Consider the following 25436-nt stretch of genomic DNA (forward strand, 5'->3'; position numbering starts at 1 on the left):
ACAGATGGTCGTCCCTTCCTAACTCCTTACAAGCCCGAGCTTCCATAATCAAAATGAACGTTCTGCCTAGGATAAATTTTGTTAGCTCAATGCTCCCCCTGCCCCCTCCAATAGACCACTGGCGCAAGGTACAATCGATGGTATCTAAGTTTATCTGGAATAACAAACGCCCGAGAATCAAAAGAGCTACTACTCAACGTAGGAAACAAGATGGGGGCCTCGCAATCCCTGATTTTAAGCATTATTTCTGGTCCTTCTCACTGAGACCTCTGATGTGCTGGCTAGACCCTGTAGATGCTGTATCTTGGCGCTCCTTAGAAGCGGCGGCGGTCTCACCGCTAAGATTGCAGGATGTGGTGTACTCCACTGTCTCTATTTCGAAATGCCGGCTGAGGTATGGACCGATCATAACTCACGTGATCCAAACGTGGCGTAATGTACAGAGGTCGTGTGGGGTTAAATGCCCATGGCACCTGGACTCTCCAATTTTTAATAACCAGCAATTACTTGTTGGGCACAAGCCGGTTAATATTCCTCAATGGCAAAGGAGGGGGGTGCATACTCTGGAGGATATTTATGATAAGAACGGCCTCCGTGCGTTTCAGGACTTAAGAGAATTTTATGATCTTCCCGGCGAGTCCTTTTTTCTTTATCTTATCTGCACCCACACCCCTTCCTCAGGCTCATAGTGGACAGGACGACCTCCAGAGGGTTTGTCTCAGACTTTTATACGCTCTTAATTCAATCCACGTATAAAAATCTATCATTGGATACAATCTGGCGTGTGGATATCCCGGAGTTGGACCCCGAGTTTGACTGAGATGATGTTTGGGCAAATGTGGCATTGTCTTCCCGCAACCCCAATCACCAGCAAATTAATTTTAATTATATTCATAGGACCTATCTTACACCTAGGAAGCTATTTGCTATGGGACTGATAACCGACTCTCGGTGCACTTTGTGCTCTCAAAAGGCCACTGGCACTTATATGCATATGTATTGGGATTGCCCACCAGTGGCCCGCTTCTGGAGGACAATAACGGACAATCTTTCAGATCTGTGTGGCTTAACTATCCCATTCACAGCTGTTACGCTAGTCCTGAACGATATAACGACACTACCTGCGTCCGTTCAACTAAAAAGGGTTGTCCTAGCGGGTGTCACAGCAGCGAAGAAGCTAATAGCAATGAGATGGAAGGAGCCTGAGAAGCTTACAGTGATGAACTGGTCCCTAACACTATTGGATGTGATTTATCTGGAGATATCCACGGCGCGGGTGATTGGGGTGGGACAGGCAGGTATTGACCTGTGGTTTGCAGCAGCCGAAAAGGTCAGGACCGCCGTGTGCGGCTGAGCGGGGTTGAGGTGCATGTTCGGGTGAGTCCGGCGGTCTCTTGGGAGGGGGAGGAGGAAATGTTTTGTCTGTCTTGTCTTTTGTCTTGTCATCTTGAGTTTAGCTGGGGATATTATGGGGGGGCAGCTATTTAACTATTTCTTCACTGTTTGGCCACTTTTACACGGTCTCTGTGAGTCTATGGAACACCTCTACAGGTTTTTGTTTTTTCATGAAGGTTCATTGCTCTGTTTTCGGGTTGTGTTCTCAAAAAATGGTCCTTGTGGTGGATTGGAGATGTACGTTTTATTAATATAGGGTCACACGGCCGGGAATCGGGGCTGAACACTGGGAAAGACCATTTATTAGATAGTACCCCTTGGAATTAAAATTTAGAAGGTTGAACTGTTTTCTTTTCTCTTTGTCTGTATAAATTGTTAGTCTGTATTATTATTGTTTTTGTTATTTTCTTGTGAAGTTCTATGTATTGTGATTGTGGTTAATGTGTTGTCTTGTTTCATGTGAATAATAATAAAAAAAATTAATAAAAAAAAAAAGAATAGTAGGCCCTAGTATAACTTGAGACTGTATAAAATAGCAATGTACATAAAGACCCAGTGTTTCATCCGTAGCTAACAGTGTATTGCACTACCACAGGACCTAGCATGTCCTACCATGCTCTGTAAATAACTCATGTACATACCGATATGCCCTAGCTTTGTTTACTTGTTTTATTGCATTGATTCTATTATATATTACTATTGTATTATGCACATCGTTGCGGGCAAGACCCCCCGCATTTCGTTGTATACTTGTATGCCGTGACAAATAAAACTCTTGACTTGACTTGATACACACAATTGTTAAGGGGAATGCAGACCAGAGAAAGACTTTCGTCTTGTTTACATCAGGGTCCCCCATTTTCAATTCATCATAACATATGACATACACGACATACAGATAGACAGTATTCAGTATACCTTCACACTCTATTATCTTATGCAACTCATATTCACTCCACAAACTGAAATATACATACATTGTTGAATGAACAGCCTGTTTCTTGAAGTTAGACTCTCCTCTAAATTGTAACCCCCCTCTGTTACAAGTGTGCTTACTCTGCATGGTGATTGGAACCCAGATAGCAGAGTGAATACGAGAGAAAGCTTGAAATGAGCAAATAAGAGACGGCGTGGTGACGATAACAATGTTTTACTCACAAGACAGGATACATGACTGACATACACAGGTAACATTTAGACAATGAACCAGCAAGTCTCTGCTGGTCCAGACACTTAATATACAAACACTAACTAGAGACAAAAGGTAATTACAAACAGGACACAGGTGTGGTAGACAAAACTAACAGAACACAGAGCACAGAACACACAGGGGAAAACAATAACAATAGAACAAACTGAGACCAACAGACTAAAACACATTTACAAAACACAGACAGGGGAACACAAATCTAACTAAATGGAAACAACAACGACAACATAGACAACGAACATAACAAACATAAATGGCAGATGACAATGTTAATTAGGTGCGTGAGCTGATGCCAGATCTGCCACATCTGGCTCAGCACCGGTTGCCAATGTTGTAGTGTGAAGTGTATTGAAGGGGGGTTGTGAGTGTCTGAGTCCTGGACCAACCGAACCGGGCGGAGGGTTGCCGGCTGGTCCCACAGGACAAGGGGGAAGCGTTACACCCTCTGAGTCTCTATAACAGAATTTTTGGATGTTACCCGGGAGTGAATTGTTTCGTGCTTTAAAGATGATTTGTGCAGTCTTAAATTCAGCCTGGTCCCCGAGTTTCATGGCATGTGATTACAATTTTTTTGTGTTTGTGTGTTCCAGATATCCTACCTTATTGATAATCAAATCAAAATCAAATGTATTTTTAAGGCCCGACAACACACGTTAATGTCCCCATGGGCCAGGTAACGGTATACTTTTGCTATGCTATACTACAGTGTATCTGATGTGGGTATGATGGTAATTAAGGAATGGTGAATCTTATGTTTAATGTAAATATGTGTATACTGGATATGAACAGCAGTATTATAGGCCTACAGCAGTATTGTACAGCAGTATTGTACAGCCAGCAATAGTATACATTATTATACATGACTATTCTATGCAAGTAGGCTATGTCTAAGCTATTTTACAATATTATACATGAACTATGTGCAATTATGCATAAGACTACATAAGACACTATAATGTGGCTATGTCAGGTGGTCTTGTGGTTAAAGTTATGTCTGTGGAATCATATTTATTTAACTTTTTTTGGACTTTATGGTGTTCTTGTTTTGTTCTTGACTTATTTACTTTGTCATAATAGAACATTCTAGAACATTTGTGATGTCACAGTATGATGTCATAATCAAACATTCTAGAACATTTGTGTATCTATTCAACAATTCTCTCAGAAGATCTCATTGTGCATCTTGAAACCGTACTGAACAGATAGACTAAACAACATAGATTGAAGCCTGCATTTCTCAACCAAGGTGCCTTGCCGAGACAATACAGAGACAGACCCTCTCCCTTTGGCCAGGGTGCACAGGCATCACCCACACTTTCACAATTTCCCCGAGCGGAATTGTCTAGTTTTTTATTATTATTTATTTTCAATTTATGTTCGAAATAAATAAACGCATTCATTCAAGATATCTGGCCTCGCGCGGATCTCACAGCTGTGCCCGCACAGTGCAATACTCCAATTCAGCCATTGGGTGGGTGGCGCTGCCGAGCGGCCGTCAGAGCGCGGCCCTGAGAGCGCCGCTGGCTCTGCGCCTCTGCAGCTGCATACTATTGACGACAACACTCCGGCGCGGCACTGCGGCTGCGCACAGGTGAAGCTCCTCAGTCAGTCAGTCGGTGCCACCCGCAACAACAACAACATGGGGAAACTTCAGGAGTTTGAGATTACGTTTGACACGAATAAGGTTCTCTACAGCCCGGGAGAATACATTTCAGGCACGCTCAAAATCATACTGGCACAAGCGCTGCAATGTAAAGGTAAGATTTTCTGATTGTTTGCGGTTTTCGCACCTGTCGAGAGAAACGCTGTCGCCGCCGCTCAACAAGGACGTGGGGATCAGAGGTGTGATGACGTGTGATACCCGTCATGGACAATGCACTGCGATAACAATAGATATTCTCGTTGTTTGTTCCTTGTTTTTTTTGTCTGATTGTTTTGGGATGGAGAATCTCAGCTTTGAAGGCCTATATTAATATATATATATATATATATATATTGAGTTGCACGATCCCAGTGTGATGTGTCGAGATGGTTGTTTGAAATTAAATCCACAGTTGGAAGTGGATGAATGCCATATTCCATCCCCAGTCCTTGTATCAAAATGGCAGACAGGTGTCCCTCTTCATCCCACCTTCAAAACCGCTCTAAAAGAGCACCTACGGGAGGCTGCAATTCGAAACTGGCCCCGGTAAATGTCCAAACAGTTTCCTCAAATGTATTATTCTCTTTTAGAAACTCTGTCTGTAAAAAAAAAACAGTACTGTATATGTCATAAATGTCATTATGAATTGAAAATGGGGGACCCTGATGTAAACAAGACGAATGTCTTTCTCTGGTCTGCATCCCCTTAACAGTTGTGTGTATTGAGCCGTACTGTATTATTGTACCCATTCTGCAATCTGTTAATACAAATTTCAATCAATCCATCAATCCCTGTCACCAGAACTTGCTGGTGGGAGTACAAAGGCACTGTTTTGGTTAAGTGATTTGGCTACTCAGAATTCCAATCCAAACATTGCACGACGTTTACCATTCAGTTGTATTGTCTGGTCAGAATAATGTCTGGTCAAAAATCAAAATAAGATTAAGTGATATAATTGATTTGGTATGGCGTGGATTCCGGTAGGTTACTCCCCTCGGAGGTGGAGTTGTATTAGTTTATAATAGTAGAAATACAATAAAAAGGTGTGTCCGATTTCAGAGCAATACAGTATGTTCCTGTTTTGAAACACAAGGACACTCCTTTCCTAGTTCTGCAGAACAACAAAACGCATGCAGGGAAACGGCTGCCAGGAAAAGGGAAACGATGGTCATTGTACAAAATCTGCAGTAACGTCAAACAAGATGACACTCAGTGATGGGAAATAACAATGGTCATGAGTCATGACAGTCACGAAATAAACGGGCTGCGATGCTTTCACTACTAATAATTCCTCCTCTGTTGCACAATTTTTTTTTAACAAATGGGGGCATTTAAAAATATTTTAACAAAGGTTATTGCACGTTTATATAGCTTAATCCTTTTAGCCTAAAGAGAAGTCTTTCCACAAAGGAATATGATCGGTAGGGTAACCTCTGGGTTTAGGTGAAAACATTGTTGCCAAGATCATTTTTCTAAGTGGAAAGAATTTAACACCCTCCTCCCCTTTGTGTGGCTAAGGGTTTCTGTTTTAACTGTGTTGTGGCTCTGGTTTGCTCACATTCCTCAGGTAGAGCTGGTCAGGCCTTTGGCAGCTTGACTCGTGCTCAATGGCAACAGTGTTAATCATTGTTGGGTTATGAAACATCTCTCATGGCTCGTGAGATTGTGCGAGAAGTTTTCCCCTTTCAAAATCTAGCATTTTCACACTTGTGTATTGGGAGTTGAGCCTCTTCCACGGGTTGTTACTACTACTTGGTGGTGGTGGTGGTAAGTTAGGGTGGGCAAGGTGCATCGAGCATCGTCGAGAAGTGGAAAGGAACACGAGAAACTCTTGTTACTGTGTTGTCAGTTTTGGGAAATCTACTTGCGGTGATGACTCCTGTCTGATATAGAACTGTTCGCCGACGACGTCATGACAAATAATGCGCACGCAGACCCGAGGCAGAACAGAACGTACTCCTGGTCAGAACAACGGGGCAGACTACAATATATTTGCATTTGTTATAAATGGTAAATGGCTCCTTTTTTATATAGCGCTTTTATCCAAAGCGCTTTACAATTTGTTCCTCACATTTTACCCATTCACTCACACATTCACTCACCGATAGCGGAGGCGACCATGCAAGGTGCCAACCTGCTCATCGGGAGCAATTAGGGGTTAAGTGTCTTGCTCAAGGACACATCGACACGCTGCCCGAGAGGAGCGGGAATCGAACCGTGAACCTCCGGATTGCCAGACGACTGCTCTACCTCCCGAGCCACTGTCGCCCGTGCCATTGTTGTTAGCCATGCTAGCAATCTAAACAATCAATTCCTGCCAATAGATATGTAAAAGATGAAAGACTCTCACTCACAGCCGTGCTGATTTTTTGGCTAAATGACATCCAGCCGTTTTCGTTTGAAACCACTGTTAGTCAGGGGAGTGTCCTGGTTTCTCCATAGAGCTCCATTATACTGTTAGTCAGGGGAGTGTCCTGGTTTCTCCATAGAGCTCCATTATACTGTTAGTCAGGGGAGTGTCCTGGTTTCTCCATAGAGCCCCGTTATACTGTTAGTCAGGGGAGTGTCCTGGTTTCTCCATAGAGCTCCATTATACTGTTAGTCAGGGGAGTGTCCTGGTTTCTCCATAGAGCCCTGTTATACTGTTAGTCAGGGGAGTGTCCTGGTTTCTCCATAGAACCCCGTTATACTGTTAGTCAGGGGAGTGTCCTGGTTTCTCCATAGAGCCCCGTTATACTGTTAGTCAGGGGAGTGCCATGGTTTCTCCATAGAGCCCCGTTATACTGTTAGTCAGGGGAGTGCCATGGTTTCTCCATAGAGCCCCGTTATACTGTTAGTCAGGGGAGTGTCCTGGTTTCTCCATAGAGCCCCGTTATACTGTTAGTCAGGGGAGTGTCCTGGTTTCTCCATAGAACCCCGTTATACTGTTAGTCAGGGGAGTGTCCTGGTTTCTCCATAGAGCCCCGTTATACTGTTAGTCAGGGGAGTGCCATGGTTTCTCCATAGAGCCCCGTTATACTGTTAGTCAGGGGAGTGTCCTGGTTTCTCCATAGAGCCCCGTTATACTGTTAGTCAGGGGAGTGTCCTGGTTTCTCCATAGAACCCCGTTATACTGTTAGTCAGGGGAGTGTCCTGGTTTCTCCATAGAGCCCCGTTATACTGTTAGTCAGGGGAGTGCCATGGTTTCTCCATAGAGCCCCGTTATACTGTTAGTCAGGGGAGTGCCATGGTTTCTCCATAGAGCCCCGTTATACTGTTAGTCAGGGGAGTGCCATGGTTTCTCCATAGAGCTCCATTATACTGTTAGTCAGGGGAGTGTCATGGTTTCTCCATAGAGCCCCATTATACTGTTAGTCAGGGGAGTGTCCTGGTTTCTCCATAGAGCCCCGTTGTACTTCTTTTGGCGCTACAGCTTGCGCAGGTCCGGGGCAACTTAGTCACATGACTCAGTTGGTATTGCTGATTGGCTCGAACACGGTATGTTTGTAAACGGCGAACAGTCTATTGTGGTCGGCTGCCACAAAAACAGTTGTATGAAAAGCACTGGAGTTATTGGTCTTCCCATATGCAGTTCCATTACACAATGAGCTTGCAAACAAACATACAAACTAACTCAATAAAAAACAAGAACCCATGCATTGCTATACATGGATTTGCTGAGCTAATTAAGCCATGGGATGCTGAGCAGGATGGCAGAGGACTGAATGTTCAGCCAATAAAGTGGCACAACAATGTAGCTTCAATGCATTTGAAGAGTTTGTTTACTTGCTTAGCATTGCTGAAGTTACGTCCACACTTGCACCTACTGGGAAGGTATATACAGATATCCACAGGTTCCCAATGTTGTAGAACATGGGGAAGAGACAGGTAGTTTTGACTAGCCTCAAGCAGATTTTAGATGATCATTATTACTGCCATTGGATTACAACTAAGCATAACTTCTTTCAAAGTCATTTGCTTTGCTGGCAAAAAAAAAAGCAATAAGAACAAATCAGACGCCTATCTATCCCCCTGTCAGTCTTAATATTTCTTAATATATATTTCCAGAATACACACTGAACTAGGAAGGACAGCTTTTTCTCGCTTCGCACCTTGCACATGGAATGGGAGCGAAATTAACTTTTTCACTCACCGGCCAGTGGCTGGTAGATGAGAAAAATCTATCCGCCAAGCATATTTCTTACCAGCCAATTTTTTTTATTTTTATTTTTTTTATAAAATATATATATTATATAATCATACTTGTAGTTGTATTATCTGCGAGACATCGCCACCACGCAACAAGTCAAAATGCTCGCTATCTGCAAACAGCTCCACTGTCTGTGTATACTCGAGTAGCCTCCAGCTCCAGCAAGGATTCTCCGGCGCTGCAGCTGGACCCTATACTGTAGCCTCCAGCTCCAGCAAGGATTCTCCAGCGCTGCAGCTGGGCCCTACTGGAGCTAACGTGTACTAGGTAGCTACCTATCCAACGGAGGTATTATGCACTACTAGACTTGCTGGAGCATTTGTTGATATCGGGAGCTATCAGTACCTAGCCGGCTAGATAACGGACAATGCCTCAGTATTAAACTAAAAGTGAATAGTTGACTGGGTCATTTTGTAACGGTAGCTAACGTTAGACTCTAGCCTCTCTGTTTACATGGGGTTGGGAGGGGCTGGAGGAGGGAGGAGCAGCGCGTTGCATGTCTGTGTGCTTGACAGCGAGTGAGAACTCCGCTAAGAATTGGATCATGTTATTCAATCGGTTTTCACATGACTGTTTCGTTGCCCGCCACATGGCGGACAGACCTCTCAGTCCCACCCGCCAAACGTAAAATCTGCCCGCCAATGGCGCTTGGCGGGCTTTAATTTCGCTCCCTGGACAGGACCATATCCTAAAGACACCCTGGTCTCTCTCGGCTAATTTAAATCTCTGTTACATAACTTCTTACAAGAAGAATGTCGCTGCTGTGGGCGGCTACGTGGCGTAGTGGGCAAGGCGCTCACCACAAATGCTGGAGACGCTGGGCTTGCCTGTTCGAGCCCAGCGCTCCACATTGCTTTCAGTTTAGCTGGTCGTTCATACTAATACACATTGGCCGAATTTAGGGGGTGGGAAACTGATGGGTGGGGATCGGGCGTTGTGGACAGCGACTCCTACAGGTCGGTTGGTGCGCCTGCGCAGTAGAATCAGGAAGTGTCGGGGGCAGCGTGAGCCTCCCACGCGTTACTCCTCGCCACTGAGAGATCGAGCTGCGCAGGTGAAAAGATGCGACTGCTGTTACCTCAAATACCGGAGGGGACTTGTGCTATGTATGACTTAGTCCACATTGCAGCCGGCTTGTGGGAGGCAAGAAACAGCGTCCGTGACGGGAGGGTTGAATTGGATGATACGAAATTGGGATGGGAGAAAATCTAGAAAATGGGAGAAAAAGTGGATAAAAAAAAAGAAGAATGTCGCTGCTTTCTGTAGTCGGGTCCCCACTGCAAAATGTGTGATGAATCGCAAATGTTTTTGCTGTTATCTTGGCCAGGTCTCCCTTGCAAAAGAGATCTTGTATATCTCAATGGGATTCCTGGTTAAATCAAGGTTAAATACATTAAAAAAAATATATATATATATATAGTGCCACTGTATACTGCCTGGTGTAAAAGTTCTCACAATAGTTTCACGAGTGTATGATCGATGTATGTATTGTTCCCCCCCCACACACAGTAATCAAGGTGAACTGCAATGGCTTCTGTGGCGTCACCAACAAGGTTAACGACACATCTTGGACCGTGGAGGAGCAGTACTTCAACAGCACGGTCTCTGTGGCTGATAAAGGTACTGATGACTGACTGACTGATTACCTAGTTTAGCACACGTTCACTTTAGCTCATGTATTATTATTCACACACTCACTTCTCACTCAAACTGGCGACGAGGAAGCTCTTGAAATGGTAGCACACATACTCTCTTAATCTTGGAGTTCCAATCCCACACACGGGGTTCCTTCCTTGATATAAACCTGGAGTCTCTTGAAAAGTTGATATTGTACTTTTATTATATATTGTTTTGAAATTAAAACTCATTCCGGTGGTTTTTTGGACTGTACAGAAGCCATAAATGCCACACTGCCTATGAGTAGGGATGGGGACCGAATCCGGTACTTTGTTTTAAGGGTATCAACCGAATCACGTCGGTACTACTGAGTACCGATTCACGTGAGATCCACCGGTGTCGCATTTCGTTAATGAAAAAACAAAAAGAAATTATAAGTCCGATGACATCAACATTTCATTTACCGCGAAACGAAACCTATGAAGTGTGCCGCACGTTCATGCGCACAATACACGCTTACCTAGGATTTGACTTGATTCAACAACAACAAAGCAGTCGGGGCAAATGGCAAGCCGAAGACACAGTCGCAAGTGTGGTTACACAAAGCTAGATGCAGACAACGCTCGCTGCAATATTATATATATATTAACAAATTGTTCTAAATAAATAATAATGATAATAAATAATTAAAAGTTTGGACTCATTTTTCACAACTGAGATAGGTAGATTACATTTTTAGAGACAAAAGTACAGAAAAAGGTACCGTTGGGTACCGGTATCTATTCACAGGTACCGGTATCAGTTCAAATGTGAACGGTACCCAACCCTACCTCAACCAGTCAACCAGCTTGGTTTATACAATTTTCATTCAATACAACAATATAATTTCCATGTTATAGTCACAGGAATTTCCTGAGCTCAATTTGAGCACTTGGTCTGTCGAGGTTGGGAACCTAATAGTAGATTAATACCTTTAAAAAAATGTCCAAGCAAAGCCTTAAAGAAATGCCTAATTATTTGAAGACAGAAGAGATGATCAGTTCATCACAGATGTTTCTCTCTCTCTCTCACTCACTCACTCACTCGCTCACTCGCTCACTCACTCACTCACTCACTCACACACTCACACACACATTCCTCAAAATGAAACGGGATTACTGTCTCTTCCATGAAGTCACTGTGTGTAGTCTACACATGGCCCAGAGGGTAGCTTTCTATTCCTAGCGGGGGGGAAACAACAAAGCCATTGTTGCCGTTTCCTAGGCCTCTGACGTGTGTGTATCTGTGTTCCTCGTCTCCCAGGAACCCTGAAAGCGGGAGATCACATCTTTCCCTTCAAATTCCTCATACCAGGTAAGAGTGCAGAGTAACGAGGCTTTCGCACCTGTCGCAGCACATTCTTTCCCCTCTGCGTTTTCCTATTTCATTGTATTATTAGACAGACATGTCCCGGCATGTTCATATTTACCCTGGTTTCTGACATGGTACAGTGCCAACTAGAGCCCAGGGAGTTTTGCATAATTCATGCGTCTATGGGGCAAATGCCGTGGGAATGTTGCTGGTTCCCCCGTTCAGGGTAGTGTTTCTTTGTGTGCGAGCACCAGGCACAACTGAAAGTAGAGAAGAGAGCTTTTCTTGCTGTTGATGTCTCATTCTCCTCCTGTTGGGGGGGAGGAGACCAGTGGGTCAGGTTCTCCCAACTACCAACACCACCTGTCTGTCTCCTGACGACCACATGAGTGGTGTCGAGCGGTGTGTCTGTTTGTTTCTGCACACACAAAAAAGCTACTTACTTTATGAGTCAGACTTAATTAATTGTGTTTTTTGTTTGTTTTAACATAAACAAAAGACTGCACTTCTCAGTACAAGGACTCATTACAGTGAGACCCACCCACCCCGTAGCCTTTTGATATAGTCTATTTACACTTGTTTTGGAGGAGTTTGTTTCAAATAAAGCTCTACACAATGTGACCAGCGATACCACAGAAAACCAACCCAACCGGTCCTTTTCACTGTTTTGAATCATCTTAAAGTCCCTATCCGTAATCCAAACGTAAACAAAAGGGGTAAGCCTCACCACCTGAAAATCTAAACATGGTAGGCTATTGGAGGATTTTTTTTCTCTCTCTCAAATTGAATGACCAGGAACAACGGAATTCAACAGCTAAAGCTGAAACTTTACTGCACTTCCTAGCTGTAAAGGTTTATTTATAATGATTTAATAAAAGCATATTTTCCACCTGAAGGTCAAACTCTTCAAGAACATGTTTAAATAGATACTTAAAATGTAAATGGTACTTAAAATGTGGTCCAAAGAAATTCTGGATTGGGGCTTTAACCCTTTCACTACCACACTACCAAAGGGTTAACCCTCTCACTGCGACAATACAGAAGGTTAACCCCTTTCACTGCCGCACGACAAAGGGTTAACCCTTTCACTACAGAAGGTTAACCCTTACACTACCACACTACAGACTGTTAACCCTTTCACTACCACAGTAGGGTAGTGAAAGGGTTAACCTTCTGTAGTGTGGTAGTGAAAGGGTTAAGCTGTAGTCTGATCGTTCATCAGTATTTGCTTTAACTTGCTGAATGCCTCTGAGGCTTTCTAAAGTGAGAGTGCTTAATCTTGGTGAAATCATTGTATAAATTGTCGTATTTGTTTTTCAAAATGTGTACAGTGTCTCAACTCTTTTTATAGAGTGGTCTGTTCAAAGTTGTATCCGTTATTTCTTCACGGAGTGACACTTTAATAAACGTGTATGTCTCGATCTGTTTTCTGGTCTCACATAAAACACACAAAAGATTAATGAAACGTTATGGAAAAACCTTTGGAATAGTCGAGGGAAATGAAGAACGACACCCAAACCCCTTGATTTCATTACTGTGACCTCTCTGGGTTAGTTTGTGGACATACAGTACAGGTGCAGCTCAATACATTAGAATATCGTGGAAAAGACTATATATTTAGCTGTATTGATGCAGTAATTTGTGCAAAAGGAGCCCCAACCAAGTATTGAGTGCACATACATGAACTTTTCAGAAGGCCGACATTTCTATATACAAAAGAAAAATACATCTATTTTGTATTTTTTATTGGTGATACAGAATTTTGGGCTTTCATAAGACATAATCATCAAAATTCAAACAAATAAAGGCTTGAAATATTTCACTTTGTGTAATGAATCTATAATCTAGAGAGAGTTTCGCTTTTTGAATTGAATTACTGAAATAACAGTCATTGAGAGTAAATTCGTTTTGAATATGGACACCACCGGTGATGTCATTGGGAACATTGAATCCTTTTGACTTTATAGAACTTTTCCTCTCGTAGCCACTGCTCCCACTTCCTTCGAGGGGAACTATGGGAAGATCGTATACAGAGTGCGGGCCTTCGTCGACACGCCGCGGTTCATCAAGGACTACAAGATGGAGAAGCCCTTCTACCTGCTGAGACTCCTCGACCTAAATGAAGTGCCCAACATACTGGTGAGGAAGCTGGGTGGTAGTTAGCCTGACCCGTTAGCCTGACCCGTTAGCCTGACCCGTTAGCTTGACCCGTTAGCCTGACCCGTTAGCTTGAACCGTTAGCCTGACCTGTTAGCCTGACCTGTTAGCCTGACCCGTTAGCTTGAACCGTTAGCTTGACCCGTTAGCCTGACCCGTTAGCCTGACCCTTTGGCTTGCATGTGTTCCATGGGTCTAACTCTGGCTCTGAAAGCAGCACACTGAGAAATATATTGAGAATTTTGCCACTGTGATGCCTACGCCCAGGCATCCGTTGCTCATGGGACGGGGTTGCATGCCGTGCAACCAGTCTGTGAGCAGAAGCACGCGCACGCACGAATGTGCACGCGCGTGCACACAGGAATGCGCTGCACTCGACTGATGCCCCAACTCGCATCAACTACGTACATAACAATACGGCCGGTCGTCAGGTGTGTTCAAATATGTTCTCAGATACATTCACACAAAACTTGTGAATGAAATGTGTTACATTCCATTCGTTAGGCACTGTCTTTAGTCTGTGTATGCGAGGGAACATTTATGCGCATGCGTGGGAGCGTGCATGCACGTGGCGTCATTAAAACATAGTGCAACCAGTCGTCCCATGAGCAACACATGCCTGCCTACGCCACTCGAGCATTCAGGGTGGGGGCATCTCAGCCGTGGCAATATTCCTGATATCCCACTGGTTCGAGTGTATTATTGCTTTTATACAGCAAGTTGCACCGTCTGGAAAAATATAGGATCAATATAGATAATTCTAGGGTCTTTTATATCGATTTCAGTGAACTTGGTGTGGAAAATTAGTTCCTAAAGATGTATCGTTGCTATGGAATTTCAAATGGAGTAGGCTATCAACCAGCTTGGCAACGACGTATTACTAGTCTAATTTAACGTACCCGTTAACTATAAACGAGTGGATAGATATAGAGGACGGGCCTACATCTAACGGTATTCATAAAAACAGCATTATTAGACGTGCCAATCCAACGAGATGAGCTGGACGCGGCGCAATTAATCCTTCAAAACCACCAAGTCCACGGCCTGGGCATTGAACTGGAACTGTCCGAGGTGCTGATGACGTTCTGACTTTCGCTTGCATTAGACTCCTCTATATATATCCACTCGTTTATAGTTAACGGGTACGTTAAATCAAACGTAACGTTGTCCGCAGGAGTCATGTTGACAGTTTACGTTTGATGAATGGCAGTTGAAACTTTCTACAACATTCTAAAGCCAGCACAGTGGTATATTCATGGTGATTTAACCGTGAGTGTATCATGAATATACTCGCGGCTTAGAACGCTCTCGACCAATCACAATGCGTGGTCGGACCTACCTGTTGTATAATAAAGTTTAGAATGGCTTTCATGTACGAGCTGTGCCTTGTTGCTGTTGTTGGTACAGAGAGGGGCACAAAATCATCTTTAACATGTTAACTCAAATGGACTTTATTGATGACCATTTCCGCTGGCAAGTGTGAGGGGAAATCTTCCCGGATCAATGAGTGTAGATAGTCAAAGATAGACTTGGTAAACACGGGTTTAATATACCGAAGTAGGTACAGGTAAATCAAGAGTTATAGCCTGGATGATCCAACAAGGACACCAGCTTTATGATGAATTGAAAATGGGGGACCCTGATGTAAACAAGACGAAAGTCTTTCTCTGGTCTGCATTAATTGATTGATTGATTGATTGAAAACTTAACAGATTGCAGAATGGGTACAATACAGTACGGCTCAATACACACACTTGTTAAGGGGATGCAGACCAGAGAAAGACTTTCGTCTTGTTTACATCAGGGTCCCCCATTTTCAATTCATAATGACATGTATGACACACACAACATACAGATATACAGATATATATCATGATTTATGACATACAGATATACAGTACTGTTACATTTGTGACATACAAGATATGCAATTGTGTGTATTGAGCCGTACTGTATTGTACCCATTCTGCAATCTGTTAATAAAGTTTTCAATCAATCAAGCTGGTGTGTTCCCAGGTGAGCTCCAGAATCCAGTGAGACGTCAGTCTTATCCAGGGGTGCGTTGCTGATTTCAAAGCTGGTTGCACGGTGTTTTAATGACGCCACGTGCACGCGCGCTCCCGGGGGCGCGCTCCCGCGCATGCGCATAAATGTTCCCTCGCATACGCACAGACTAAAGACAGTGCCTAATTGCCTATAGGAATGGAATGTAACACATTTCATTCACACGTTTTGTGTGAATGTATCTGAGAACGTATTTGAACACACCTGACGACCTCAGCTATTGTTATGCAAAGTAGCCAGGTGGGTACTTGGCGAGTTGGTGCATCAGTCAGGGCTTGAAGGTGAGAGAGAAAAGGTGAATGGTAATAGAATGGGGGGTTGAAACATGGCTGGGGGATTGTTTGAGGGGGGCGGGGGGGACTATTCTGCCACACATTGTATTAACAGATTGCAGAATGGGTACAATACAGTACAGCTTAATACACACAATTGTTAAGGGAATGCAGACCAGAGAAAGACTTTCGTCTTGTTTACATCAGGGTCCCCCATTTTCAATTCATCATGACATTTATGACATACACAACATACAGATATACAGATATATATCATGACATTTACGACATACACGACTTACAGATTGTGTAAGTCAGTACGGATACAGTACTGTTACATTTATGACATACAAATATACAGTAATGTTTAACAGAGATCCTAAAAGAAAATAATTATATACATTCGAGGGGGAAGAAAAACTGTACATTAGGAGGGGGTTGTTCATTTCTATTGTTTATTTCTCAACGCGCCGCTTCCAGACCCTACGGAGCGAGCTCGCGTACGTTCAGTGGGTCTGACGTGTGTCTGGCTAAATGGTCGGCAGCGGCCTCTTGAGACGATCACCTGTACGCCGGTGAACCTTGTTGACACGACCTCGTTCTCCCCCCCGCAGGAACCCAGCTCCTCCGCGGTGACCAGGCAGTTCACCTACCTGCTGGTGAAGACCGGTACTGTCCTTCTGGAGGCTGCGAGCGACATGAGAGGCTACACACCGGGCCAGGTCATCCAGCTGACGACCAGCATCCACAACCAGTCGGGGAGGAGGACGGGCACGGTGGTGGCCAGCCTCATGCAGGTACAACCACTGGGGAGGAGGACGGGCACTGGGTGGCACTGTGGTGGCCAGCCTCATGCAGGTACAGCCACTGGGTGGCACTGTGGTGGCCAGCCTCATGCAGGTACAGCCACTGGGTGGCACTGTGGTGGCCAGCCTCATGCAGGTACAGCCACTGGGTGGCACTGTGGTGGCCAGCCTCATGCAGGTACAGCCACTGGGTGGCACTGTGGTGGCCAGCCTCATGATAAATGATAAAAAATTATCATTCCATTTGGGCTGTGGGGGGTGCTTAATGTCTGAAGGAGTCGACTGAAGGCTGCAAAAGCATGCAGTTGGTCCACCGATGGACACATCTTGATATTTGTCTAGTCTAGTGTGTTCATTAGATGGGTGAAATCCTCTTTCAATGCCTCTGTGCCTGTTTTCTTAGGCAGTTAGCCTCTGGTATGCGTGCCATTAGCGTTAGCCACGCTTCTAGGCCTCTTTTCTTTTGGAAAGAATGATACAAAAGATTTATAAAAAAAAAAGATATTATAATTTTTATTTTATTTTTTATATATATTCGACTAAGAGGTTGGCCAGTCGACTACGGCTCCTTTCGACCGATTAGTCGACTAATAGGCGTCAGCCCTAGAAAAAAATAAAGAACATTAATGCTGACATTTTTTATTGAAATTCAAACCCTGCCCTACCCTTTTTTTTATCCTCCAATCACAACCGTTGCTTGTTTCCTCTGACAAATGTTGTGAACGAGTGAAGAAATAGTTGTGATTGGAGGATCAAGAAAAGAGGGTGGAGCTTGAGATAGGTACATTGTGTGTGTCCCCCAGAGAGTGACCTATGAGACCAAGAGGCCCACCCATGACGAGAGGACTATAGCGGAGGTGGAGGGATCTGGAGTGAAGGCCGGCAAGCAGGCGGTGTGGAAGGAACAGATGATCGTCCCTGCTCTGCCCCAATCCTCCCTAACGGGCTGTGATCTCATAAAGATGGAGTACTATATTAAAGTAAGCGACTGTAATTGACCACAAACTAGATTTGTTTAAAGCTAAAAAGCTGTGGTATAATTTGTACGCGGCTGTATTTTTCCACACTAAGCTTGATGAAACTAGGGATGAGTGCCAGTCTCCACATTCGATTTTCATGTCTGAGTCGAAAAAAAGATTATATAATATTTAAAATGTTTATAGATTTTATTTTTTTAAAGTGAAGCAAACCATTCTTATTTAATACATTTTTATATTTAGAGGCAGTCTACTTTTCATACCCTAATTGATCTAAAAGATGCACATGCTACTGTTTCTGTTTGTTCATTAAAACCGGCTGATAGGCCAATGCAATGCTGTTATTATTATAGGCTACGATGGTGAATGGTGTCATTTTGATTTATTGTCGGTCAGCTGAGAACGTTCTGAAGTGCCTATTTAGGTGCAATACCCTTTGATTTTAGTGATCCATTCTATTTAAAAAGAATAACTGAAACTGAACATTTGAACTGAATTTAAACTGAAACAGAAGATAACAATTCGGTCTTAACCTTCTGTGAATTGTCGCAGTGAAAGGGTTAACCGTTTTGGTAGTGCGGCAGTGAAAGGGTTAAGAACTGTAGACTAGATTCAACTACTGTCCAAGTTGCTGTATAACAGCAGCGTGATTATGTTAGCGTAGTAATATCTATACTTTTCAAGAAAACAAATGCTGTATCTTGTCGGTGGAGAACAAAAAGACACGTAGCCTTTGCTTTAAAATCCTGTCGAAAGTCTGGGAGAAGCTGTTTTCCTTAAAGCAGTGTTTTCTCGGAGACTTCCGGTATGAGAGCGGAAGAGTAGCACGCATGCGGTGAGGCTCCTGGTCAAAAGAGCGAAAAACGGAAAAAATAAAGACCCGAAAAGAGATAAAAAATCAAGATGCAAACGAGAAGGAAGGAGGAGAAAACAAATATGAAGGAAAGAGAAATGGAGAACTCACAGGAAGAGGAGAGTTCGATGGAGCAGAACCCCCGAGGCGAGACCGAGAAGGAGCAGGCGGAGGAAGGGGGAGTCTCGGCTGAGACGGACAAGGAAATGCCAGGATGGGCCGTGCTCATGCAGGCCGGGATATTGGCAACCATAAAATTGAACTCGGACACGATGCAGGCGACCATAAAACTGAACTCGGACACGATAAGAAATGATATTGGGAAGTTACGGGAGGAATTGAGGAAGGAACAGGAGGACTTCAGAGGTGAAATGAATACAGAACTCAAAAGGGTGGATGAGAAGATGGCGGAACAGGACAGAAACGTAACAGAGGTACAGACTAGAACGGCGCAAATGGAGGAATGGAACACAGAGATACACGAGGTGTTAACGTGTGCGATTCAAAAACAAGAACAGATGGAGACAAAGATATCGGACATGGAGGGGAGGTCACGGAGAAATAACATCAGAATATGGGGATTGAAAGAAGGAGTCGAAGGGGAATCGGTGATCCAATATGTGGAAAAGCTTATCAAAGAGCAACTGAAGGAGACGGGACTGGAAAAAATTGAGATACAGAGGGCCCACAGGGCGTTGGCTCCGAGACCGCAACCGGACAGACCTCCGAGGGCGGTGATTATTAACTTTCTGAGATTTGAGATTAAGGAATTGATACTCAGAACCGCGTGGACCAAGAAGATAGAAATCGAGGGGAAAAGACTGTCGTTTGATCACGATTACTCGACAGCGGTAGCAATAACACGCAGGTCCTACGCGGGACTGAAGAGAATTCTGAAAGAAAACGGAATGAAATTCCAATCACCCATGACCTCGCTAAGGATTCACTGGAAGGAAGGGACGGTGACGTACGCGACGGCGTGGGAGGCGGCGGAGGAGATGAGGCGACGGGGGATGCAGATGGCGGAGGACGGAGAAGGAAGGGGACAGGAGGGCCAGACGCGGAGCCTGCAGCAGAGATTGGAGAAAGCACGCAGATGGACCAGAGTAGGAGATCGAAACCTGGGAGAGGAGGGAGGAGAGAGGAGAAGGCCGAGGTGAGACGTGACAGACCGAAGGCGGAGACGGACGAGGAAGCCAGAGACGGAGAAGGAGAGGAGAGGAGGCGGGAGGAGACGAACGGATGAGTACACGCACAAGAGATTGAAAAAACTATCCAAATAGAGACAAAATATAGAAACTGAAATAACATATACATAAACACACATTCCCAGGTAGAGGCAGGATATAGGAACGAACATAACGTGTACATGGACACATAATACACATGATGATGGAGGAAATAAATGGAAATAAAATTAGGTATGATAGACGGAACACAGAATATATTGAAACAAATACATAGACACACGCTGCGAGTAACACAGTTGGAAGGGATTAAGGGGATAAATGGACATCACATAGAAAATAGAGAGGAGGAAAAGAAAGTAAAAAGGGGTACACAGAAGACACCACACACGGGTTTGGGAGGAAGGAGGGACATTGGAACATATGAGCCACATTGAGAGGGACATTGAGAGGGAAGCTTTGGTGGGAGATAGGGAACTATTTAAAGAAAAAGAGGGACTATTAGATCCAATCACCAAATGCACCTTGACCATATGGAACAGAGTAGTAAAAACACACAAATTGGAGAAGCAGTCAGGGGTTCTGAGATGGGTAGCACATGACAAGAGATTCAAACCAGGGAGGTTAGACCATGGATTCAGAAGGTGGGAGAGGGGGGGGGGCAACAGCGATATGCAAAATGATAGAGAAGGGGGAAATGCAGACACTACAAAAATTAAAGGAGAAATTTGGACTAGAAAACAGGGACCACTTCAGATATCTACAGGTTAGAGACTACTACAACAAAGAAATAAGGGGGGCCAAAGACGAAGAACAGAATGGAATAATAAAGATGATAGTATGGGCATACGAAGGGGGGCAAGGAAGAGTAATATCAGCAATATACCGGGCTATAATGAACAGCAAGGGACACACGACCGATTACATAAGGGAGAAATGGGAGATAGAGCTAGAGATAGAAATAACAGGGAAGGAATGGGGGAACATATGCGAGGTGCAACCTTCAACAACAGGATCGAGGATATGGAAAGAGTTTGGATGGAAAAACATAATCAGATTCTTTATAACCCCAGAGCTGAAGGGAAAATATGCACCAACACAAAGAGCATGCTGGAGAATGTGTGGGAAGGAGGGGGCAAATCACACGCACATATTCTGGGGATGTCAGAAGCTGAAGGGGTATTGGGAGGAGATAGGGGAGGCAATGATCAGAATATTAGGATACGGGTTACCACAAACAGGACTGGTGCTTTACTTAGGAGACCTGACACACGAGGGAATACAAGGGGGGGACAAATATTTAATAAAGATAATGTTGATAGCGGCCAGAAAAGCAATAACGAGACTGTGGTACAAGGAAGACCCACCGACAATAGCACAATGGGTAGGAATAGTGGAAGAGATACAGGATATGGAGAGGATAACACACATGCTGAGGTTACAGGAAGAGAAATTTGGAGAAAGATGGGGAAAGTGGGAGGATTACAAGGGGAACGAAAACGACATCACAGAGGAAGAACCAAATACACCACAAGAGGGCGAAGGGTAAAGGAGGAAAGAGGTTCAAAGAGGGTCTCTGAACCCATGTCACACACTTAATGTTTTCTAATTTTATTTTTGTTTAAGGTATGACAACTGTTTTATGTTTTTTATTTGCTTAAGTCAGTATTTTTTATTTTTCGTCTTTTGGGTATTACATTTTTTCTTTATTATTTATGTCTGTTTAATAGTGTTGTTGAGGTTATTGTATATGTCGTGTTGTTTGTCTATAAATGTTTAATAAAAAAATGTAAGTTAAAAAAAAAAAAAAAAGAACTGTAGACTATTCGAAAATGATTTTGGTCAGTCATGCACATCCCTAGATGAAACGTCGCTCTCTTTCCTGATGGGTCAGTATAAAATCTCTCTTTCCTGATAGGTCAGTATAAAATCTCTCTCTTTCCTGATAGGTCAGTATAAAATCTCTCTCTTTCCTGATGGGTCAGTATAAAATCTCTCTTTCCTGATAGGTCAGTATAAAATCTCTCTTTCCTGATGGGTCAGTATAAAATCTCTCTTTCCTGATGGGTCAGTATAAAATCTCTCTTTCCTGATAGGGCAGTATAAAATCTCTCTTTCCTGATAGGTCAGTATAAAATCTCTCTTTCCTGATAGGTCAGTATAAAATCTCTCTTTCCTGATAGGTCAGTATAAAATCTCTTTCCTGATGGGTCAGTATAAAATCTCTCTTTCCTGATGGGTCAGTATAAAATCTCTTTCCTGATGGGTCAGTATAAAATCTCTCTTTCCTGATAGGTCAGTATAAAATCTCTTTCCTGATAGATCAGTATAAAATCTCTTTCCTGATCAATCAATCAATCAATCAAATTTATTTGTATAGCACGTTTAAACATGACGCTTGTCAACCAAAGTGCTTCACATACAGTAGCTAAGCTAAGTACAAAGAAAAGTATAAAATAAACAGAAAAATAAAATAAAATCAACGGATAGACAAAGGAAAAACAGAACAACACGTCAACAAGTACGGCAAGAGTCAAAGTGAGTCAGGGAAGGCCAGGCGATATAGGTGGGTTTTGAGTTTTGATTTAAAAGACTCTATGGAGGGGGCAGATTTGATGGACATGGGGATGCTGTTCCAGAGGTCAGGGGCTGCGACCGCAAAAGCACGCCCCCCCCCCCCCCCCCAGGGGAGCTCCAGTAGCTCACCACCTACCGCAAGCGCTATTTCGGCGCCGTGGACAACCGTGCTCGTCACGGATCTGGGGTTTAGCGAGTTCGAATCCCGGACTGCAGCCGTGCCTTTCCCAGAGTGTCTTCCCCCCATCTGAACCCTTTCAGCCTGTTTCTGTCGGTCATCCTTGACCAGAATAAATGTGATAAACACATAAAAGAGCCAGGGGAATGGCCAAAGTTTAAAAAAAATAAAAGCACGTCCCCCCCTAGACTTGAAGTTAGACCTACGAGTGGTTAGGAGACCCTTATCAGCCGATCTGAGGGCCCTGGCGTTGGTATAAGGGGTGAGGAGGTCTGCTAGGTAAGCAGGGGCTTTACCATTTAGGGCTTTATAAACCAATAAGAGGACCTTGAAGTCTATTCTAAAGCGCACCGGGAGCCAGTGGAGGGAGGCAAGTACAGGGGTGATGTGAGCTCTCTTCCGGGTACCTGTGAGCAGTCTAGCGGCAGCGTTTTGGAGGAGTTGTAGACGGGCTATGGTGGATTTATTTAGCCCCAGGTACAGGGAGTTACAGTAGTCTAAGCGTGAGGATATGAAGGTCAGTATAAAATCTCTCTTTCCTGATGGGTCAGTATAAAATCTCTCTCTTTCCTGATAGGTCAGTATAAAATCACCGGAAGTCTTGCTGACGCTGCCCATCCACATAGGGAACATCTCGTTGGACAAAAACGCACGCCCTCCTCCCAGACCGACTCCGTCGACCACTGACCTCGAGCCCCCCGCACCCGCCACCCCCACCCTGCCCTCCGCACCCGCCACCCCCACCCTGCCCCCTTGCACGGCTCCTAAACCCGCCCCCAGGAGCAGGGCCTCTTACCACGCCTCCTCCCCCAGCGCCCCGCCGGCCGAGGAGCACCGGGGGGCTGCGGGCGGGACGGGAGCCACCAAGAGCCACGCCCAGCTGAGCGCCTCCGGCCCCCACCCCCACGCCAGCGCCGCCGCCAACCCCCACCGCTTCAGCTACGCCCCGGGCCTCACATTCTCCGAGAGCGGTGCCACCATGCCCACCATGCCCACCGCCTGCCCGCTCATCCTGCCCCCGGACTACAGCAACTCTGCCTATCCACAAGGTCAGTCTGCTCACCGTGTTCAGGAATCACATTCATATTAATATTGGAATGTGAAAGAATGCGATATCTGTATTGCAATATGTGCATTGTTAAATACAAGTTTTATATACGCGTGAAAAAAATAAGACTTTATTCAAAATAAAGTCTGTAACCTGGTTCTGAACATACTGGAGCCTGTCCAGGGCTTTGCTGGGTACCCCGAACAGGACTCCGTTACAGTAGTCCAACCGGGAGGTGATGAATGAGTGGATCAGGGTCTCAGCCACAGAGTCTGAGAGTGAGGGTCGGAAACGGGAGATGTTTTTGAGGTGGTAGAAGGCAGACTTGGTGACGGATTTGATGTGGGAGTGAAATGAAAGTGTGGAGTCAAGGGTGACGCCCAGGTTACGGACTTCGAGAGGCAGATTACACGTGTAAGACAATCAGCTGGGTGTGGTGTGGTTTGTGCAGTTTCACTGATTTAGTCATGGCTTTGAGAGTCTGATCAAAAACGTGTGTGTGGACTAGGGCTGTCACATTATTTTCAAATTGAATTTCAAATGTACATAAAACATGAGATTCAAACTTGAAGGGAGAAATTCGATATTTTTTAATCTTTTCTTTTTATATTTTAAGCTTTTTAATTTTAAAGATTTTTTTTTTATTATTTTAACGGTCAGGTCATATAGGTGAGACTGTGCTGAAAAGAATGATACCAAACATACCATGGTAAAAAAAAAAGTTGCCAAAACTTTGAAAATAGCTTAAGCTTTTTTTAGGTTTACGTATTTTTTTATTTTATTTTTTTTTTACACTCAAATTCGAACTTGTCTACAATTCTCCAACGAATTTAGAATTTGATTTTTTGTTAAAAGTGACAGCCCTAGTGTGGACTGACTGACTGACTAGCATAGTGAGAGTCGTCTCTCCCAAGACTGTTGCGGCTGTGTGTAAATGTAACTGCTTATCATATCTGGAACTGGAAGGTGCTGCTGCCTACCTGGAGAACACTTCTGTGAGTGTTATTGAGTCATGTACCGCGGGCAGCCGGTCTGATGAGCATCCTATTCTACTAAACCTGAATCAAACCATAAACAAGGTGGGATGTTAGATCCTAATGTGAAAAACTGTGATTTTATATGTCTGCTCATTTTACCCTTGCTATTATTTGACTTGACTTTAATTTCTATGACCCACTATCCGCTGGGTGCATACTATGACCTTTATCATGTTTTCTAACAGATTATAGAAATTCAAGAAGCCTATTGGAATGTGAGGTTCCGATATGATTTGATTAATATATCTGCATTATTTTTATCCCACTTTATGCTTTGCTCTTGCTGCTTGTTTTACACTGATTGTATGTCTTATTTATTACTGATGTAAAGCACTTTGAACTGCAATCCGCTGTATGAAAGGTGCTATACAAATAAAGTTATTATTATTATTATTATTATTATTATTATTATTATTATTATTATTATTATTATTATCCTGTGTGTTGCAGAGGCCCCGCCCTCCTATAACCAGAGCTGCAACACATGACCAGACAGACTGGCAGCAGCGCAGCGCAGCGAACAAGAACACAACATGTCCACTCCTCCACACAGGACCTCCTTACAGCTCAGCAGCCATGGTCAACCACCACTCCCTTTGTTTGTTGATTTGTTTTTAACACTTATTTTAACCGAAAGGTAATTGTGCTGTTGTTGGCCGAGAACCTTATAACTCCAGTTTTCTAGATTTCTTTTCAGGTATTTTTTTTTGTCTTGAATTGAAAGGTGACATGGACCTTTTTTTATATATATATATTTAGTAAATGTCATGGCCTAGGGCCCATGGAACCTATTCAAATACTCTGTATAATGTGTAATGGAAATATCTGGCTGTTTTCTTAACACCTGGAAAATTTTGCTTTTACGAGATCCAAGATT

The 25436-nt window shown here is 43.8% G+C and overlaps 1 protein-coding gene across 1 annotated transcript; it reads left to right on the plus strand.

Annotated features, from left to right (window-relative positions):
* The first annotated feature begins 4218 nt into the window (after positions 1-4218).
* arrdc1a (arrestin domain containing 1a) lies at positions 4219-25193 on the plus strand. Its single transcript, XM_084307844.1, has 8 exons — positions 4219-4362; positions 9946-10056; positions 11356-11406; positions 13388-13542; positions 16511-16693; positions 17506-17682; positions 23052-23523; positions 25010-25193. Exons 1-8 carry the CDS (start codon positions 4245-4247, stop codon positions 25045-25047), a joined length of 1305 nt encoding a protein of 434 aa, XP_084163970.1. The 5' UTR covers positions 4219-4244; the 3' UTR covers positions 25048-25193.
* Positions 25194-25436: the final 243 nt, after the last annotated feature.

This window comes from Notolepis coatsorum, assembly GCF_963971535.1.
Source record: "Notolepis coatsorum genome assembly, chromosome: 2".
NCBI classification, from domain to species: domain Eukaryota; kingdom Metazoa; phylum Chordata; class Actinopteri; order Aulopiformes; family Paralepididae; genus Notolepis; species Notolepis coatsorum.

Coding starts and splice junctions, on each gene's coding strand:
- arrdc1a (XM_084307844.1), top strand. CDS start 4,245: ATGGGGAAACTTCAGGAGTTTGAGATTACGTTTGACACGAATAAGGTT. Junction 11,407..13,387: donor CTTCAAATTCCTCATACCAG/GTAAGAGTGCAG, acceptor TTCCTCTCGTAG/CCACTGCTCCCACTTCCTTC. Junction 17,683..23,051: donor AGATGGAGTACTATATTAAA/GTAAGCGACTGT, acceptor CTTTCCTGATAG/GTCAGTATAAAATCACCGGA.